This window comes from Danio rerio, chromosome 20 (genome assembly GCF_049306965.1).
Source record: "Danio rerio strain Tuebingen ecotype United States chromosome 20, GRCz12tu, whole genome shotgun sequence".
Lineage (NCBI taxonomy): Eukaryota > Metazoa > Chordata > Actinopteri > Cypriniformes > Danionidae > Danio > Danio rerio.
The window spans coordinates 3,485,821-3,507,182 of NC_133195.1; the positions used below are offsets into that span (position 1 = coordinate 3,485,821).

Genomic DNA, 21,362 nt, shown 5'->3' on the forward strand with positions numbered 1-21,362 from the left:
TCTTGTAACAATGCACATACCAAATATTGCTGATTGGCTGGATGTCTGAGAGAGCTGGAGGAAAGACTGACTATTTTCCAACATGCTCAAAATGGCCTCTTCATCAACAACTGCTACTTCGTCATCTTTTCTACTGTCCCTTTTTGTATCTATATGATGAGAAGAAAAACAAGGTCATTATTTTCAATACAGTCAGAGACCAATTGTAAGTTTCACTGTACAGTCTCAAACAGACTCCATACATATACTGTATTATTCCATGGTCTGTTAAAGTTCTTGACTCTGATAGGTTGGCGAGTGTGCAATGGATTTGTTAAACTGTACTGGTAGTTCCAGTCAGATTTTTTATCATAGTTCAAAATAAATGTGCTTCCCTCAAACATCAGTAGTAACTACAGGAACTGCTATGAATGGGAGTTGCCAGAGCCGTCCTTTCACTGTTGTGTGAGAGCACGAGTTCAACAGCTGCTAAACAGTGCTAGTTTTCTCTCTGCTGCTGAGCTTCTTCACAACAGCAGACTCGTGAGCGAAAGATTTAACGTTTGTCCTTGAAATCTTAGATTTTGAATAGACTTGGTCAGCATAGCTGGGAACATCCACAAAACATCACAACCGTTTGTGCTGTAGAGGAAAAACATTTAAATGAATATATATATATATACAGCTGAAGTCAGAATTATTAGCCCCCCTTTTTATTTTTTTTCCCCCAATTTGGAAGGTGATAATGGTGCAGTGGGTAGCATGATCGTTTCACAGCAAAAAGGTCGCTCAGTTGGCATTTCTGTGTGGAGTTTGCATATTCTCCCCATGTTTACATGGGTTTCCTCTGGGTGTTGCAGTTTCCCCCCACAGTCCAAAGACATGCGCTATAGGGGAATTAGGTAAGCTAAATTGGCCGTACTGTCTCTGTGTGTATGGGCAGAGAAACAGCACTGCACTGTTTGAGTTTATGATTTCTTCTTCCTTCAATGATTGTGATTGTTAACAGCAGGTGTTCACAAGCGTCTCATTTGTGTTCCTTGATTGTCAAGTATACTATATTAGTGAACTAGTGTACATAATAGTGAATGAGGGCACAAAGTGTGATTTCAAACACAAATGTGGACTCTGAGCTCTGGTAATTCATAGCTTGAAAAAAAAGTGTACTTTACTGTAGAATGTCACAGTTACAGTGTGGTAAAATCCATCATTGTGCTCGCGTTAGGGATTTGGGGAAAACATCTAATTGCGATTGTTTGACAGATATTACAATTTCGATTTGATTTGCAATTAAATTTTGTAGTCAAGCTTCAGCTCAATATTCTGTATCGTAGCTTCTTACTGCTACAATGCAGTGAGTGTTAGTTAAAAAAAAGAACTGAAAAGATATTAACGTACCTAAACATTTATTCAAATTTGTTTTTAAATATTCAGAAAAATAAAAATAAAAATTCCCAGAGTAAGCAGTAAACACAAATAAAATGGTAACACTTTATAATAAGGTTCATTAGTTAATGCATTTACTAACATGAACAACACTTGTACAGCATTTATTAATCATAATTGAACATTTACTAATGCATTATTAACATTCAAGTCCATGCTTGTTAACATTAGTTAATCCACCATGAGTTAACATGAACTAACAATGAACTACTGTATTTACATTAACTAACGTTAACTAACATGAACAAATACTGTAGTAAATGTATTGTTCATTGTTTGTTCATGTTAGTAAGTGCATTACTTAACATTAACTAAATGAACCTTATTGTAAAGTGTGACCAATAAAATGACCTTACCTTTCTGTAAACAAGTTGAACTCAAATTAGGGAGATAGTGTAGCTTATTATACAAACAAAAAAATTAATAATTATAAAAATACAGAACACTCAGCAAGGTATTTTTTATTTTTTTCGTAAGTGTTCTGTATAGTTCGGTTGCACAAATCTGATTGGGCAGAACAAAAGTGTGCACACTCAATTGCCTAAGACAGTCACACAGACGCCATGCATGCATTTGCTCTGGGCAGGGGAAATTAAATAATACATATTTCATATCGCAGCCTCTTGCGGTTAGCTAATCGTAACATTTCAAGTCGCATTTGCGATTCGATTTTCATAAATCGCACATCCCTAGCTTGAGTATATGTGAAATGATAAATGGTGTGTGCGCCTCACCTTTGACTGCATCTTGATGAAGATCTACTTGGCTAGCATGTATGGAAGGCAAGCGATCTGGGCTTAGTACAGTAGAATAGAGTGAAAGATCTGGAAAAGAATCCATTTCAGACCCTGCCTGAGTCCTACAAAACAAAACAAGAGAGAGAGAGAGAGATTTAAATTATTGCATGTCAGCTTCTCTGGTTATTTCATGGCAAAACCAATTCAAATTTACAAAATTTTATAAATATCACTTTTATTTAACCAGTTAAACTCTGCGGACCCGGTACCTGGTGACATCATCGACTTTCGCTTTAAGATTTAAAAGGCTAGCATTGCACCAGACCCCCTTACGTGGTTTCGTTTGAAAGTGTAGAATCTATATTTTTTGCACATATGCATCACTTTGGTTTGTATTCTACTGTACAAAAGTAATTTACACTTAAATACACAGTATTTTGGATACCCGGGCTGGGTATTTTACATGGGTTCAGTTTCATATTTTTCATATGACACATGTACAAGTTATAGCTCAAATGAAAGCTCTTGCCGGTGCTCATACGGTTCTAGTATTTGTTTTACTGAGTTATATTCACATATCAAACAGCTGCTGAATAAATTGCGCTGTTTCTATGGCGCAGAAGTGAAAACAATGCATTTATGATCAATAAGCAGCCCCAGATAGCACAGACAGCTGTCATCTCTTACCTTATGCTGTGCGCTTCAGGGCCATTTCTCCTCTGTTTTTGAGCTGATGTGCATAAGTAATCCTTTTATATGTCTGACGTGGTTCAAACACAGTGAATTATGTTTGATCAAACAAAAGAAAAGTGAAATATGAAAACAATGATCCCTGTGGCTCGTATAGCACCTCTCATCAGTTGGAATACAATAACTTTTGCATAGATTATGGTGGAGACATTTTTCTTTTTTCCTATGATTACAGACATGTGCAGGAACCACCAAAATTAATTACAGCACGCTAGACCACACACAACCTAAAAGGTACACGTTCAAATTTGAGTTTATAAAAAAAATTACAAAAAGCGCCTCTTTTTTTAGGTGTTTATTATAACACAGACAACATATACAGTTATTTTAAACACTTTTAATAGTGTTTTATGAAAATTCAAAGGGTTTTCCTTAAAATTATACCAACTTTTTGCATTTACACCGCTGCATGTGGATTTGGGACGCTATTATATTTGGGTAGGCAAAATCCTGGCGGAACTCCTAAAATAACAGCAGAGTTTAACTGGTTAAGAAACAAAATGTAACAATAAAAATACAGCATAGCCAATAAATAATAGATAAGATAAAAATCTAAAACCGTTTAAGGTTCACTTTGGACAAAAATTCTAGCATTTATAAAGAATTCACATTTAAAAATATTTCTATTATTTAACAGTAAAATATAGCATTTCAAAAGGAAATGTTTAGTAGTTTGGTTTGTGTTGCAATATTGACATTTTGGGGGAACTTCTACTTTTAGTAAATGTCCATGAGTGAGTCTCATGTGTCTGATATGGCATCTTGTGTACAAAACAGGAAATTAAATAGTAGTCAAACAGAACAACCGTCTACAGACACCTTGATAATGGGTATTACACCTTGGCAAAGACTCACCATTGGCTAGTATTCTTTTTACTGTACTCACCTGCCAAATAAGTTAAATATTTTAAGGCTGAAACCAAAATCGAATAAAACAGCTAATTATTATGAAAATCTCTGGCATGTGCATAACAAACCGCATCAGAATGGCAGAGAGAAAACAGCCACAGTAACAGTGTGCTTCCAACTTCCTCTAATGCAAAGGTCAGGAAAGCATTTTATATTCAATCCCTAGACCTGGAGGACGGTTGTAACCTGCAAATTTTGCAAACCAAATGAAATTGGCATTAGTGAGTTTACTTCAGATTCTTATAGTGTTATGCTGTATTTGCAGGCTAAAGTGCCCATCACGGAGACCACTCTTCCTCAGAGGTCATACACATTTTTACTACTAAAATTCCAAGACTTTTTCATGATTTTTCCAAGACTTAAGTAATTTTCATGACCTAATGTTTAATGCAATCTATTTAGTTTCAATTTATATTTATATCAATGTAAAACTGATTTAGATAATGCTTCCACTATCTATATTTTGCACTAATAATGTGACTGGCCAAGGACAGAAAAGAAGTAAATAACCTATATTCAAGTATACAGATATCTGTTTTCCATGACTTTTCCAACACTTTGTGAGTTTTTCAAAACTTTTCCAGGCCTGGAAAATGCCATGTCAAAACTCCATGACTATTCCAGGTTTTTCATGACCGTATGAACCCTACATCCTGTTTGCATTGTACCACAACATTTCCACCACTAGTCACAAACATGCATGTGTTCTTTAACCTTTTTTAAAAAAAACTAGATTTTATTAAAAAATCTAACAGTTTAGTCATTTTAGTAACATACTGATTTACTTTCAATTTAGAGAGATGTAGATGCACGTAAAAACTCAAATTCTTTTAACACACCACACACACTGCCAGGTCATATTGCTCAACCCTAATAAAATGTATAAAACTTCACTCACATGTCAAATTCATTTTCCCTGAGAATGTCTTTAACTCTCTTCATGAAGATTTTTTCACTCTCCGCAACCTCCGCAAGGTCTCTATCTGAAACAGTAACCATGTTTTGTCATGAGTCAAAAAACAGTGCATTTACATTCAATTCATATTTCATTATTCATATTCATATTTCCATTCATATTTCATAGTCCACTTCAGGGGGAGAATTTTTTTCAAGAACTACAATGAATGGCTCATATTGGTCTACAGTGAACCACAAACGAGCCCATTTTCTAACACTCTAGGCATTTTAACACAGTTATTACACAAGCAGCTGAATAAGTACTTGTGTGTGTGTGTGTATATATATATATATATATATATATATATATATATATATATATATGGCTTCAACTATATATATATATATATATATATATATATATATATATATATATATATATATATATATATATAAAAGCTTTTATATAGCTGAAAGGGGCTAATAATTTTGACCTTAATATGGTTTTTAACCTCAAACAGTTTTTATTTTAGCTGAAATGAAACAAATATGACTTTCTCCAGAAGAAAAAATATTATCAGACATACTGTGAAAATGTCCTTGCTCTGTCAAACATCATTTGGGAAATAGAAAAAAAATTATATTTTTTTTCTATTCCTATTTTTTCTAAATTTCTATTTTTTTTCTAGAAAAAAAGTTTAATAATTCTGATTGCAACTGTAAATTATTTGAAAAATGATAAATTTTTCGAACTAAGCATAAGAGCAAGTTAAAAATAAAATAAATAAATAAATAAGAAATACAGATTAACATATTAATACTTGAAAAAGAATTCTCGAACTAAGCATGAGAGAACGATCTATTACACCCAAAAACAAAATTAAGGGTGCTTTCACACCTAGACTTTCGTTTCAGAACTTGTCTTGTTTGCCCAGTTAGCGCAGTTCGTTTGGCATATGTGAATCCAGCAATCGCGCTCGGCTCGACTACAACAAATTCTGGAGCTGATCGATTATAGTGAGAAAGCAAAATGATCCGAGCCCGGTTATATTACACTGTATTATGGATATGTAATAGGCATATATATATATATATATATAGCTATATGAAGAGAGAATTATAAATAGTGGGGGGGGGGGGGGGGGGTCATTCCTACCAGTAAACGTGCGTTTCAAGTTAAATACAAATGTGAAAGCATGATGAACTATTAACGAGAGCTGTTTATCTGTTAGTAACATTAACCGAACTGCAGTCTAGCCAAGGGCTCTGTATGAAAAAGTCTTACCTCTGATTTATATTTGGTGATGATGTCTGAGAGTGTCAAAATTATGTCCACTTATGTCTCATTGCTCATCGTCATCAATTAAAATAAGGACGCATGCCAGCTGAGCAGGACTCTGCAAAATAAACCTTAAAACTGACCAATGAAGGGGGAGTTAACTCGAATGTGACATGTTTTAGCTCTTTTGGTCCGTTTAGAAACTTTGCCGTGTGAAAGCGAACCGCACCAAGAACAAAGAGCAACAATGTAACTATTTAAATTCCGGTTTCAGAACAAACGAGTCAATTCACAGGTGTGTAAGCACCCTAAAGGTCTGCCACGCCACAGAGCGCCATCTGATTAGTTTTAATTTAAATAGCATGCGAATGTACGCATCTGGTGTGCGATACTTTCAACTGTCATGTGCGCAGCGCGTTGCGGCGCATCCGGTGTCTGACGTCCTTTAAACTATATAAAAAAAGAACAACGGGACCATTTTAATAGTGATACTAGAAAAAAAAAATAAATCGATGTTTTGGCAAAAGCACTTTCCTCACCTTGCGATTCAGTTACATCAATATGAGAGCTTTCGCTTCTCTGCCGTCTCCGCTGTTTCTCATCGTCCCAGATGGCTTGGAGTCCAGGGTTTCTGCCAATCTGATCTTAACAACATATAAAAACATACTCATGAGTTCACAACTATACAATCACCGCAACCTGATTCCAGCCCGAGTCAATCGAGCCAGATGCGGCGGCCGAGCGAGCCGGCGCTGCCGCATGCGAGCCGGAATCAGCCCGCGACGCCGCGAGTAGGTTATGCGCTGCAGTCCGGAGCTGGCGCGATTGAATATATAAAACCCTCATATTTGTTATTACATCCATTTGTGTTGATATGACAGCAAACGCATGCTGAGAAGTTCGGGGGGCGTGGTTGATTTTACATAAAGCGTTTGGTTGGAAGCTCGACTCCGCTCATTTTCGCGGCTCCTCCTCTGGCTCCATCAGACAGTCCTTCTGCGCATGTCAAGGCTCCAATTTCAGCAGTCTTTTGCGACAGTTTGTGCCCGTCAAGCAGGCGTTTTGCCTTTAAGGCGTTCAATGGGAAAAAGGGCTGTCGCGTCGTCCATATTTTTTTACAGTCATTGGTGTCAACCATTCGCAGCATACTTGCATCGGTCCAATCAGCACAGATTAGCTTCGGGCTAAGGAGGGGTTTGGAAACAAATGAATCACTGGACGATTCATATGGGAGTCGCTGGGATAATCAGGTAAAAATAAATGCAGATTATGAGACCATGAAAGTGTTTATTGACCTTGCATGCTTATTAGACTGTTGTTGGAGACCCTTACAACCAAAATATGACCCTATTTCATGAATAATATGGGCTCTTTAAACAAAAAAACAAAAAAAACAATCATGCAATTTCACATGCCGTGATCATTTACATGCTACAAACAAACGAAATAAAAATCTTTAATTTGACCTTTAATCCAATCTTGCCAATTTAAGCATAATTCAATGAATAATAGGGATGTAACGGTATTGTAAATACCGTCATACCGCAATATTAAATTTTTTCGATATTACCGAAGTCGCATGACTCGGTAAAACTATAGGTCTTCTGAGAAAATTTGCTCAGGCGAATGAAGCGAACGGGAGATAGCTGAAACTTCATTTCCCATCAGCCCCGGCGTGGCCATAATCCTTTGCGGTCTGTTGTCGCTACAGATCCAGTAATGCGGAAATGGAGTGTGCTGCTAGTAGCGGAGATGAAAAAAAGATGGAAATGATCGAACCTAAAGCGGGTGTTGTCGCCGCGCGCGTGCTGAATAGCGGTGCTGTCGCGCGCGTTCTGATCAGCTGTGTTGTGGCGCGCGTATTGTAAAGCGCCGAGGGGGGGTTGAGCGCGCATACTCAAGAGAGGTGTTATCGCGCGCCTACTGAAGGGCTGGACTGGACGGAGGTTGTGTCGCGTCGCGGGGGCACTTTTGATCGTTTTGGAAGGGCTTGTGCACTGCACAGGTTGAGCCCTATGTGTGCACGTGCCTGCAAGTTGGGGAATACGACTAATAACAGTCATGGGGACTGCAGAAACACAGCACACTGTTCAGATTGATGCAGACATTGACTTGTACCGCAAAGAGATCTCTATCTCACTCATGGTTTGTCCTCTCAAGTGGGGGAAAGACAATGCACAACGTTACCCCACTGCTGTCAACATGGGCCAAGTCATATCTCTCTTGTCCCAGAATCCTCAGTCCCAAATGAGAGGGTTTTTTTCTGTTGCAGGGGACATTGTAAATACCCAGAGATACCAGCTTTTACCAGATTATAGTTATATGATCATTTTCCTTTAAACCCATCTCTATCTAAGTGAGTGAGTGATTAAATGTTAAATGTGATGAGTTTTTAACAATACTAAATTGAAACTTTATTTTTTTTTACATGGTTTAATATTTTTTTGTTATTAAAATTGAAGTTCCTGTTTCAAAGCTAACAGATAGATGGCTAATTTGTATGTCATTGACACTTTTGGCACTTTTTTGGGAGTATTTTCAAAAGTTTTTTTTTCCTGTAAATGATTCAATAAATACCGTACCGTGACATTCATACCGAGGTATTACCGTACCGTGAAATTCTGATACCGTTACATCCCTAATGAATAATAATCACTAGATTAACTGATAAACTAAATAACTGATCAGTCACTCGTACACAAACCAATAAATTCTTACTCTCAATCTCGAGACGGTTGAGAACATCAGCAGCAACAGCATCAACTTCCAGCTCACACACGCTCACCCGTTCCACCTCTTCTAATATCAGAGAACTACAAAATAGAAAGCACACGTTGACGATTAAGGTGTTATACAATGCAGATATGTGTTGCTGTATAGCAACTTTACATTACATACCTTGGTATGTTGTTCTCCTCCCAGCGAGTACACAAAGTATCCCTAAGCCCAGTTTCATTAAATGTGGACGCGCAGGCATTCCTCAATGGACTAGTGCCACCCCCCATCTGTTCTTCTTCAGAAGCTAGTAGTAACAGAAGTGCAAAATGTTGGAAGAAGCACATGTAAGCAGTCACATTTTTATAATCTGATTCTTGATTGGATACTATATTTTATTGCCCTGCTGAAAAATCCAGCTTAAACCAGCCTAGGCTAGTTGGCTGGTTTTAGCTGGTCGACCAGGCTGGTTTTAGAGGAGTTTTGGCCACTTCCAGGCTGTTTTCCAGCCTGGTTTTAGCTGGTCAGGCTGGGAGATGACCAGCTAAAACCAGCTTGACCAGCCTAGCCTGGCTGGGAGCCAAGCCAAAACCAGCTATGTCCAGCTTAAACCAAGCTTTAAAAAAGTAAATAAAAAACATGTGTGAAGCCATAAGAACCGAACCGAAAACAGTGTTAAAAAACAGAGGTATGTATTGAACCATGGGCTAACTGTATTGTTGCATCCCTAGCATATATCTACATTTTATAGCTTTTGTTTGTTTTATATTGGTTTATTTATTTAATGTGATGCTATTATATCCGACATTAGTAATTCTTTAAATTATTTCAATATAGATTAGGCTACTTTATTGAGATATGACACTATTGTTTTGAGTCTACAAAAGTGGACACGTCATTTGTAAAGTTTAATGTCTTTCTGTTGTATTCATATTGTGTATTATCTCCAAAATAAATAACAAAAGATAGAAGCCGCTTGCGGCTGTCAAGCGAGCCCGGTCTCTCTCACACACACACATACAGGCATCTAACCTGCACGTGCATACACGCGTCACACACAAACACACTTTTTAAAGGGCCATGACACCCCTCACTTTCGGTTAAAGTCTACTTCAGAATTTTTTCAAAAGATGCATGATTAATGGGCGTGGAGCTCCGCGAGCATCGGGCAGGAGTGGGCGTGGCCAGCAGGGGAGAACGTGAGCGAACGAAGCTAGCTCTCAAAATGAGACAAACCGTGAGGAGACGCATGAGTTTAGAGTTTACAAAGTTAAAATGCAAAGAAATGAACAGTGATTTAATGCCCTGCTACATTTGTTATTCGTAATTTCATATACACATAACCACAATTTATATCATTATAAAGATAAATGTGTTCATGTAAACCCTATAAATGAGGATTCTCCCTCAATCCCCGTATCCAGCAGACTCAGTGCAGCAGGTCTCCTGACCTGTCTATTTTAACCATTAGCTCTGCTGGTAATCTGGAGGATTTAGGCGAACACAGCAGCACAGTGATGTGTCTGAATGTGAACGAACTCCTGATAAAAGACAGCGTCCGCCATTCTCTAATTCTCGTGCTGCTCTCCCGACAAAAATGCTAGCAGCACACACAGCTTTGCTGTATGATATGCCCTGACCATATCGCGGGGGAAAACATGCAACAAACCGCGTGGATCATGGAAACAAACGCATATGAGCCTTCATGAACGGCTAAATACTGTGCCGTGGGTCCGTGACGTGTCTCACAGCTCGGGCTTGACTCTGGCAGGTCTGGCAGGTCTTATGAATAATTAAGCAGCCGGCTCTTCTCATAGGATAAGAGAACTCCGCTATGAATAATAATGAGAAACCGACGCGTCATCATTGCACTTGCAGTTCTGCGCTACGTCGCCGATTTTGATCCCGCCCCAAAAATCATTTTAAACCCGGAAGCTGAAATGAGCTGACAAAAGCTCAAAATTATCCAGTTTTCCCCACAATTAAAGCTGACAGGTGCTAATATCGTCTTAACTGATGCTCAACACACACACATCTGTTAATATACAAAAAAAAAAAAAGTTCTCCAGTGTGTCCTGAACCTTGAAACTTCACAAAAACTCTCGACAACCTTTACTGGCTGCTGTGTCTTTAATACAGTGTAAAGATTATTATGCGTTATTGAAACATCAAAGAATGTGACTAATAAATGAAAACTTTATTATTTTATGCAACAGCCTTACATTTAAAAAGGGAAACATAAGGGAGATCAAAAGCAGAAAGACCCCTAGCCTATAAGGTGTTTTATGGAATGGCCTATTTAAAACAGACCAGCTAGATGTTTTCTTTCCCTTATTTATTTATTTGCCGCATGTACTCGTGTGCGATCGAAAAACTAGTGTAATGACGGCATGCCATCTTTACCAGACTTGGGCAAAGTATGCCTATCCTTTCACTCCGCCCAGAAGCCTCAGCTGGCCCTCTTTGGCCTAAGGTGGGCCGAAAAAGACCTGGCCCTGAGAAAGCCCCACTTTGGCCCGATCTGGCCCTGGAAGTGACAGTGGAAACGCGACAGGCCTTGGCTCGCTCGCTTTAGGCACGATAGTGAAAAAACGGCTATTGATCTGTCTTAAGCCCATGTTACTGTCTTACTTAAATGTTACCGTCTTCCCTTTTCAGATCAAAATTCAAATCTCTTTTTATTTAATTCAGGGGTCTCAAACTCAATTTACCTGGGGGCCGCAGGAGGCAAAGTCTGGGTGGGGCTGGGCCGCATAAGGGATTTCACAAAAAAAAAAAGTCCTCAAATGTCATTATTAACAGTTTTAATTATTTCTTCTGAACATGAAGTGTCCTGAACATTAATAGAACATTGAGTGGAGATTATGAACAGTTCTTCTGAACATGGCATCTTTTGCCTACTTCTTGCTGCCAGAGACTTGACAGCGCTTCTTCTCACAAATCTGAACCACATTTGGCTTTAGAGCGGAAGCAGTTGAGACCCTCAGTATGGCTTGAAGATGATCATCATTAAGTCTAGACCTGTACTTTGACTTATTGAAGTTCAAGGTGGAGAATAACTTCTCACACACTTCTCACACACTCAAAACTTCCATTCCCTCACCTAAAAAAAAGGCGTATATATGTATAAATAAAACACCCCCACCCCACTCCAGTCACATCAGTCTGTACCAGTCTGTATCTACCTATAATATATATAAGATGCAGGCTGTAGCTAGGTAGGTGGCAGGCTGCAGATAGGTAGCTAAGTGGCAGGCAGGGGCGGGAACAGCTTACCTTGGTTCTGGCCGGCGCAAGTTCCCTCCTAAACACTTCCCGCCCGTCACAGCGTCTAACAAAGGGGCGGGGTGCGTGGTGACGTCACCGGCATCCCCGCCCCTTTGTTTACACGGCGGGCGGGAAATGCCAGTGACCGCTGTGTACGGATAGAATCAGCAGAGCGGGGAGTGCTCTCTCTCCCTGCTCCGCTGATTCTGTCAGTATACAGCGGTCGGCGCGGGCCACAAAATATTGCACTGCGGGCCGCGAGTTTGAGACCCCTGATTTAAGTTAACTATTTTGCACTGTGGGCAATATAAACGAGACCATTATTTTGCTAATCAAGAGTCTGGCTATATAATATGTTGGTGTATGTGTGCGCAGGTGTGTTACCTGTTGCCCTGCTTTTTCTAAATTTGACAGCAGCAAGACTGATCATGTTCATGCCGTAGAGGTTGTAGTCGATAAACAGTTGCAGCAGGAAGGGGATATGAGCTTCATGGGGCTGAAAACTCTTATTCATTACAGCTCCAGCCTGGAGGAGCTCACTCACCCTACAAGAGAAAATATAGACAGAATTAGGCCCACACGGAATCTGCGCGCGCAGAATTCCGCAGATTTTCCGCAGAATTCCGCAGAATTCCGCAGATTTTCCACAGAATTCCGCAGATTTTTAGCCCATCATTAATTGTTTTTTTATTCGAGTAAATGTGTAAATCTGAATTTATTCAGTTTTTATTCTGTAATATATTACTTTTTATTTCATATATTAAGGTTTTAGTTATGATACTCCGCTGGATACTCCCAAAATAAATCCACAGATTTTTACCGAAATTCTCCGCAGAAATAGCAAAAAACGTCAGCAGATTCCGTCTGGCCCTGCATATAATGATTACTAAAGCAGGCATGCAGTATTCTGATAAACCACCAAAGAAACAGAAATTCTACAACAGACTTATTCACTAAAGATTCTTTAAGCAACTGATGTTTAGTAGCTGACAATAGAAGTTTCAAATGATTACATAAATTAAAAACAATGACAAGAAAAGATTCAATTCAGTTCAATTCATCTACATTTCTATAGCGCTTTTACAATGTAGATTGTGTCAAAGCAGCTTCACATAGAAGATCATAGTACATTTACACAGTGTCAGTTGAGTTTTCAGTGTTGAAGTTCAGTTTAGTTGTGTGTGGTTTAATTTTCACTGCTGATAGTCCAAACACTGAAGAGCAAATCTATTGATGCGCAGCTCCACAAGTCCCGAACCATACAAGCCAGTGGCGACAGCAGCGAGGAACAAGTTAAACAGACATGTAGCAAGGTAAGGTTTCAATTGTATCTGCATATAATATCTGTATGTACCCTGCACCTCTGTTTCTGAGGAGAAATATTGAATATTTACGCTTTTCTCAGTTTGTGGTGTGAAGAATTGAGTTGTAGGTTTATTTAGCAATCAGAGATTACTGTCACAACAATTCATGTGCTTTGTGCGCTGGTAATCAAGAAAAGTGAATCTTATTATCCTAAGGCATTTAAAGACATGAGTTAGTATATAGGCTAATGCATATCCAGTAATTTCATCCACTGCAAAAAATGCTTTTCTTAGGTTTTGGTCTTGTTTGTAGTTCAAATATCTTAAATTTTTTAAATCAAAAAGCATTTTCGGTAACACTTTATAATAACTACACACTATAAACTATTTATTAAGCATTAGCAAATAGTGAATTCATTATCCGTTAAGCATTAACTCTACATTAATAAACGTTAGTAAGCAGTTTATAACTGCAGCTGCAAATGCTCTATTCTTGACTTACAACCATATTTAAAATGTGCTTAATAATTGTATTTTCATACTTAGTAAACGATTAATTTTTCATTACTAAATTAAGTATTGCATTATTTACAAACCAGTTGCATTGAAGAGTAGTTGAGGGTTTTTAGGATAATTCAGAATGAGTTAGTAAATGATTAATAAACTATTGAAATCAACGTTTATATGTCTTATTATTCAGGCATATACTAATAGTTAACTAATATGTTAATAAATGCTTTATTAACTCAACTTCATGCAGTTTTGTGACCTAATCTAAAGTGAGGACTATTCATGCTTTATAAATCCCTTATAAATGACAAATAAAGGCTCAGAATCAAATGAACTATAATCTTTGCAATCTTTTCTAAAATGTAAAATTACTGTAAAGGTTAAACATTGCTGAATAACAGGAGTGTCAAAATACAAAAAAAAAAACTGGATAAAACAACAATATAATAATTAAAAAATATAATAAAATTGAATGTTTAAACTCTACAGTGATTTTATTTTAGATCAGGTTGCAAAGATTTATTTTCCATTTGAAGTAGTTTCAGTTGTGTATCTTTAAATGAATAGGAATGAATAATGTCATTTTACCTGTTTAGAATTTAACTGAGCCTTTATTTGTCATTTATAAGGGATTTATAAAGCATGAATAGTCCTCACTTTAGATTAGGTCACAAAACTAGGTGAAGTTGAGTTAATAAAGCATTTATTAACACACATAGTAACCATTAATATATGCCTGAATAATAAGACATATAAACGTTAATATTAATAGTTTATTAATCATTTACTAACTCATGCTGAATGATCCTAAAAACCCTCAACTACTCTTAAATACAACTTGTTTGTAAATAATAAGATACTTAATTTAGTTATGAAAAATTAATTATTTACTAAGTATGAAAATACAATTATTAAGCACATTTTAAATATGTTTGTAAGTCAAGAATAGAGCATTTGTAGCTGCAGTTATAAACTGCTTACTAACGTTTATTAATGTAGAGTTAATGCTTAACGGATAATGAATTCACTATTTGCTAATGCTTAATAAATGATTTATAGTGTGTAGTTATTATAAAGTGTTACCACATTTTCTAGCCATTCTTATGTTCAACAAGAAGTCATGATTAATTAGGTGTAAACAGTGGTGGAAAGAGTACTGAAAAAAGGATACTTAAGTAAAAGTACCATCACTTGCCTAAAACTTTAGTGTGAGTAGAGTAAAAGTACCTGTTGTAAATATTACTCAAAGTATAAGTAAAAAGTAGCCCTTTCAAAAGTACTCAAGAGTAGTGAGTATTATGCTGTTAAAACTTGATGCATTTACATGTCATTTGTGGATGTGTTTGTAAACGTAACATTCTGTAGTGTGTTTAGTTATTGCCCAGCAGGCGCATAACGTCATAGGACGTTAATATTAGGTTAGATTTAGGTTGTGATGTCAGGTGACCAAAATTCAATGTCTAGTCAGCGTCTAAGGACATTATTTTGATGTTCAATAATGACGTCAAATGAAGATGATATTTGGTTGACTTTAGGTTGTAAGAAAGTGACCAGAATCCAATGTCGAGCCAACATCATATTGACGTCAAATACTGACACTTATTCATCAGTTATGGCAACCAAAATTCAACGTCTGATGAATGTTATAGTGCTAACATCGACACAACGTCAAGCTGTAACATCATTAGATGTTGATATTTGGTTGGTTTTGGGTTGGATGTTGGACACTGATATCGGGCTGACGTTGAGTTCTGATGTAAACCCGATTTTCATTTCCAAACAAAATGCAACGTCTCCACGACGTTAGGGTACAATTTCAATCTGACGGCATGTTGACGTCTTGTGTCTGCTGGGTGTTTAAGACCATTACGGTCATCATACAGTAAATATCCATCATCTTCTCATCAGTGACATGCATCTAAACCAGGGGTGCCCTCATTTGGTCCTGGAGGGCCGGTGTCCTGCAAAGTTTAGTTCCAATCCCAATTAGATGCACATGGGTTAGCTAATCAATCTAATACTAGGCTTTCTAGAAACATCCGTGGAGGTGTGTTAAGGCAAGTTGGAGCTAAAATCTGCAGGACACCGGCCCTCCAGAACTGTGTTTGGGCATCCCTGATTTAACAGGGATTTTTGTCTCTGGGTCAATACGTGTAAAGGTTTAGAACATCTTCTTGGAAACTTTTAAGGCTTCCAAACAGTTGCTGCAATGTAAAGTTTGCATGTCTTGAGGTAGTTCATTATGATGCAATTTACCTTCGATGTGTGATTTGATTGGATGGGAATTACAGGACTGATTTTTCTAATCCACATAGACTAAGAATAATAAAGTAGTGACTGCAGGTTAAAGGAAAGTAGTAGGGGTGTCATCGAAATCGATCGAAATTTATGCTCAATTTTGATTATCGAATCAAAAAATAGAATCGTCGATGCTGCCACGCCCCCATGTCACATCAGCTTGGCTTGCCAAGCGGGAAAAAAGAACAGGCTTGTTGAAGTGCTTGTTGAACTGCAGAAGCAGGAGACCCGTCGACAGAGCTTAAACCCTCTCCTCTTTTAATGAAGTCGCCGGTATTTTGGATTTCCAGTGAGTTATGTTGACAACATTCGGGTTGTCGACAAAAAAAACACAGTTTTGCAAGCTCTGCTATGTACGCATGACGTACGGTTCGTCCGATAGACAACACCGGCATTGCGATCCTCCGCCCGCCCCCGTTGCAAATCCGCTCGCGAAAAGTTCACACTCAGGCCCTGTTTACACTGTCTTTGTTTTTAAATGGCATTTTAGAACAACAACGATTTGACATCCACAGTGGCGTGTAGCATTTCTGAGCAGCTCTCCTTCTGAAAATGCACATCACGTGACCACACAGACACACACACAGCCATGCGCTCGAGACAGCAGGTCCAGGCAGTCAGAGGACTGCTTCAATCTTTCACTCACTTGTACTTAGTCATTTTAGCGAACACCTCAGATACTGTTGGCTGGTTCCTGTTGGTTGTGCACCTTTTTTTACCGACGCCATTATAACGACACAGATCACTGCCTATTCACGAGTCCCGCAGAAAAAGTGATTGACAGGTGGTAATTATGTGTGTATCTTGCCTTTATTCATTTACTGTATGATTTGTTTATGGGTAAAACAAAGACCATGCAGGTCAGGTAGTTTAAACGGTAGGCTACAAATAATTAATTGGTCATTAATTAATTATTCATAATCGAAAATCGAATCGAATCGTGCCTTTAGAATCGAAAATGTAATCGAATGGAGGATTTGGTGGATCGTGACACCCTTAGAAAGTAGTGGAGTAAAAGTACAGATACAGCACTAAAAATGTACTCAAGTGAGAGTAAAAGCACACATTGATAAAACTACTCAGTAAATTACAATTTCTGAGAAAAACTACTTAATTAGAGTCATTTGAAAGTTTGTAATTAGTTACTTTACACCACTGGGTGTAAATAATTTAGCAATGGGTGAGCAAGATAATCTCATTTCAATGGGAAAACAAGATTTCCTTACCCAATTTTGTATGTTTGTACTAGAAACAAGAACTTTTACAAAAACTTTTATTGCAGCGAAATTAAAAACTTTATGAAAACAAAAGCTTTTAAAATGTCATACCATTAACAATACAAAAACAGATTTTTACAATCCTGTCCAACACAACTTTGGTTCCTGATGTTTTTGTCCTTTTTGATCTTCCTATACATTTACACTCGAACTTCAGGCTAGGACTTACCTTTTGACCATCTGCGGGTTGTAGAGGAAGATTTTCATGAAGCTTTTTTCTCTCATATGGTATCCATAGAAAGGCCTGTGAAGAGATCAGATGTTCAGATATCTTTGGTGGTCCACAAAGTGAAACCTATGCTTATTTGTTGAGAGAGAGCGAGTTTGAACCAATCTGGGCATGGAGGAGGGACAATGCATCATGTCTGGTTTGTCCGGAGACACAAGCCACGAGCGTTCCTCAGTCAAATCAGCATTGTCAAAATGTGATGATGTAACCACACTGATTCTGGAGCCTCTGAAGGTCCGTGAATGTAATGTTTTACAGTGATTGAAAGCTGACATTCTCTTCTTTATGCCATTTTTTGTATTGTACAGATTGGATCAGTAGGTCAAAAGCTATTAAACATTTAAAACAGAACTTATTTTTAGCCGCGGGAGCTGTTTTGGACTTTAAGGGTTAAAAATTCATGTGTATTTTCAGCCCATTATACATATCTATTATTTTAACATTTTTATAGGGGTTTTTCACCTTTTTATAATAGTTTTATAACTGCAACATTTTAGAACTGCTTTTCATAATAATTTTACAACTGCAAATTAATAAATAATCAAATTTTCAATGAATTTCCGCTTTCTGAGTGTTCTTTTTATGAATGAATTATGTAAAGCACTGTCCATGCGTGTTTCCTCGTTGATTAGTAACGCTATATTTCATTGCACTACAATTAATGTAATCTGGCCGTTTTGGCTTAAGAAATCACGTTTTAATTTGTTATTATTAGATTATTAAGGGTTTTTCACCTTTATTTGGAAAGGACAGTAGAGGTTGCAGACAGGAATGTATTGGGAGCAGAGAGAGAGGGAAAGGGTTGGCAAAGGACCTCGAGCTGGGAATCGAACTCGGGTCACTGTGAGCAGCATGGTGTTATATGTCAGCACTTATGTTCAGAATATTTGACCAAGCAAGTGGTACCAGTCGGTGCTTGTAAAATTTCTAAATTCCTGGAAGCCCTCGAGCAGGCATACTTCAGTTTTTGGTAGCCCAAATAGAAAATACATTACTTAAAAAAATAAAAATAAATAATTTATATATATATATATATATATATATATATATATATATATATATATATATATATATATATATATATATATTTAATATATATATAACGGGTAGAAAATGGGGTGGGTCGGATAGCGGGACAACAAATGCCGAATATAAGTGGGAGCGGTCGGGTTCAGACTAAAACCTGGCGGGAGTGGGATTAAAAATTTAGTCCCGTGCAGATCTCTTGTCCGTGCTGACAAAATCATCTTGGAGTAATAAAAGACTAAAGTCACTAGTCAATTAAACGAGTAAACGTTATAGCTGTCCATGGAAGTCATAGTGTGTGAATGTGTGCCTTTGATACTTACATGCCAGTCACCAGAACCACTTTAAAGATGTGCTGCACATTTGAAGAAGGATTTCCCATGCTGATATTCAGCGCTCGATCGATGCTGTAGGCAACCTGTCGAAGGTAGCGGTCAGCTTCCTGTCCAAACCCATCGTACGGCACATAGATGTAAGGAAAAATCCCATGCAGATGAAGGCATGTTTTCTGGCCTATAAAGAATAAAGAAACGGCATCAGATCAACTAAACGCATATGGGGATAAGTGAATGCAGGGATGGTATTCCAAATGAAGCAGTTCAGTTTTCCTGTGTTAGAATTTCTGGTCAACAGCACAACCCTCTTCAGTACTTGTGGTTTTATATGGGATAAATTTTCCATCAAAAATATTGGTCACAGATGGGAAAATACTAAATTATAATAAACAATGGTTCAGGTGTGTCTAACTCACGGACGAAACTAACTTTGCAGGACACCGGCCCTCAGGGGCGGACTGGGTATAAAAATCCGCCCTGGTACTGTAGCCATACCAGCCCACGTTACCACACGGATCAGCTCCACGGATCACGCGGATCAGCTACAGGACACACTCCCATGCACGGACACGCACATTCACTGCTTAGATTGGTGTACAGATGGTGAAATAATATAAGCAGTACCATTTGTAATAGATATTTAAACATTTAATGTGAGTGACTGGAACAAAAAAAAAAACAAATTAATAACAAATTTATATATGCAATCATTTCATTCATTCATTTTCTTTTCGGCTTAGTCCCTATATTAATCTGGGATCCCCACAGTGGAATGAACCACCAACTTATCCAGCATATGTTTTATGCAGTGGATGCCCTCCAAGCTGCAACCCATCACTGGGAAACCTCTTTACACACACACATTCACATACATGCACTACAGTTTACGGTGGTAAAATTTAGCCTACCCAATTCACTTATAGCACATGTGTTTGCCAGAAAGAAAGGCTGGCATTTGCCAGAATTGCCAGATGGCCAGTCCGCCCCTGCCAGCCCTCCAGAACTGAGTTTGGGCACCCTTGGTTTAAGGTAGGATTTTAAGGCAAAAATGCAGGTTAATTAATCACCAATTAATTAATTTTTAAGATTTGCAAACGATAACTATAAACGGTTATTGTAAAGTTACCACATGGCATACTTTTGTTTTCTTAGAGCCAAGTGGTTTGGGGTTAGGGAGCTTTATTTGTCAGTGACAGGACAGGGGTAAACAACATAGTTACCAAATAAAACGTCGAATATTTACCCATAAAACATACATAAATAATCTTGACAGCCACTAATACTACAATAATGTTTAGAAATATACGTTTTTATTTTCAGTTAGAATCGTCTCGGTATTGAGAAATAATCACAAAATCGCCCAACAATAATCCTGTGTCTTCCTCCCATGCAGAAACCATGAACCACAACCAGTGTCACGCTCACACGACTGACATAACACATTGAGACTCTTGAACATGTGCACAGATGCTGTTAGTTGATTTTGTAACGTGCTTTCGAATTGTATGATAACAAACATCGCAGCAAAGCCCAAGCGTAAGGGTTTAGCGGTTAGCCTACACGGCTGGAGTAAACATGTCCACATGGCGGTCGAACAGAGTTGACAACATGGCGCATGGATCAAAATCACACAGTAATCGGTTCCTTCCCAACTTGCAATTGCGTGTTAAATCAAAAGCATCATAGACTGCAAAAACGCAATACTGCGGCTTTACACTAAAATGTCTGCAACAGTTAAATGAATTTTCACAAAAATTAATGCATGCATGCATGTATACCTGCTGGTGTGGCCCCGAAGATCCGCACCACGGGCACTTTTTTGACATCGCTCTCTCTGAACTCGGAATAGCAGACGTCCAGCTCTCTGATCGGGCTGCTCATGTAGTAATCCGCCGTGACGATCCGCACTGAAAACATGTTTATCCTGCAAAACCAAACAGAACATGACATGACAATAAATGAAATAAAAAAATTTACGATGAAGGCAAAGACAGCAGTGGATCCTAGACTTTCCTTTGAGGCGACTGACGTTAGGTCTCTGAACAGATCTACGAAAATCGTGGCGGCTTTAATCACAGCGGGATTATCTGAAATATGGAGCGCGGAATATTCGACAGTTTGTGCAGCAAGCGACTGCCAAAGAGCGCATTCTTATCTAAACGCTTCACATATATAATGTTACATTTTTAAACAGAAATCCAATCTGCACTCCCCCGCCTCTACAATACAATCACGACACGACCCTATCATTCCCATCCTTTCCACATCCATGCAGAACGCGCTGCAGCATTCCTTGCACTCGGCAGCTGGGTCAAGATAGTTCATATTACTTCTGCTGCGGAAGGAAACTATGAATGTTGTCTTAGCCGTCATTGGTCAACGCAAGGACAAGTCGCCGTCTGAT

The 21,362-nt window shown here is 38.1% G+C and overlaps 1 protein-coding gene and 1 long non-coding RNA gene across 4 annotated transcripts in view; one reads left to right on the forward strand and one right to left on the reverse strand.

Moving 5' to 3' along the window:
* Positions 1-18,148, forward strand: part of LOC141379523 (uncharacterized) — a 28,623-nt gene extending 10,475 nt beyond the window's left edge. Inside the window, exons 2-3 of the long non-coding RNA XR_012396332.1 lie at positions 13,221-13,292; positions 17,607-18,148. This is a non-coding gene — a long non-coding RNA (uncharacterized lncRNA). The remainder of the gene's footprint in view (positions 1-13,220; positions 13,293-17,606) is intronic.
* The window catches only part of rev3l (REV3 like, DNA directed polymerase zeta catalytic subunit), a 58,391-nt gene extending 37,110 nt beyond the window's left edge, over positions 1-21,281 (reverse strand). Inside the window, exons 1-11 of one of the 3 annotated variants that reach the window (XM_068215613.2) lie at positions 20,970-21,122; positions 20,737-20,880; positions 18,947-19,136; positions 17,538-17,612; positions 12,364-12,524; positions 8,896-9,019; positions 8,716-8,810; positions 6,537-6,641; positions 4,720-4,804; positions 2,160-2,284; positions 21-149 (exon numbers count right to left, since the gene is read on the reverse strand). In XM_068215613.2, the coding sequence (XP_068071714.1) occupies positions 21-149; positions 2,160-2,284; positions 4,720-4,804; positions 6,537-6,641; positions 8,716-8,810; positions 8,896-9,019; positions 12,364-12,524; positions 17,538-17,612; positions 18,947-19,136; positions 20,737-20,875 (1,228 nt within the window). In that variant the 5' untranslated portion in view covers positions 20,876-20,880; positions 20,970-21,122. Of the gene's footprint in view, positions 1-20; positions 150-2,159; positions 2,285-4,719; positions 4,805-6,003; positions 6,116-6,536; positions 6,642-8,715; positions 8,811-8,895; positions 9,020-12,363; positions 12,525-17,537; positions 17,613-18,946; positions 19,137-20,736 lie in introns of those variants that run through there. The other 2 variants (XM_068215612.1, XM_021468589.3) reach the window with 2 other exon arrangements.
* Between the last annotated feature and the right edge of the window lie 81 nt (positions 21,282-21,362).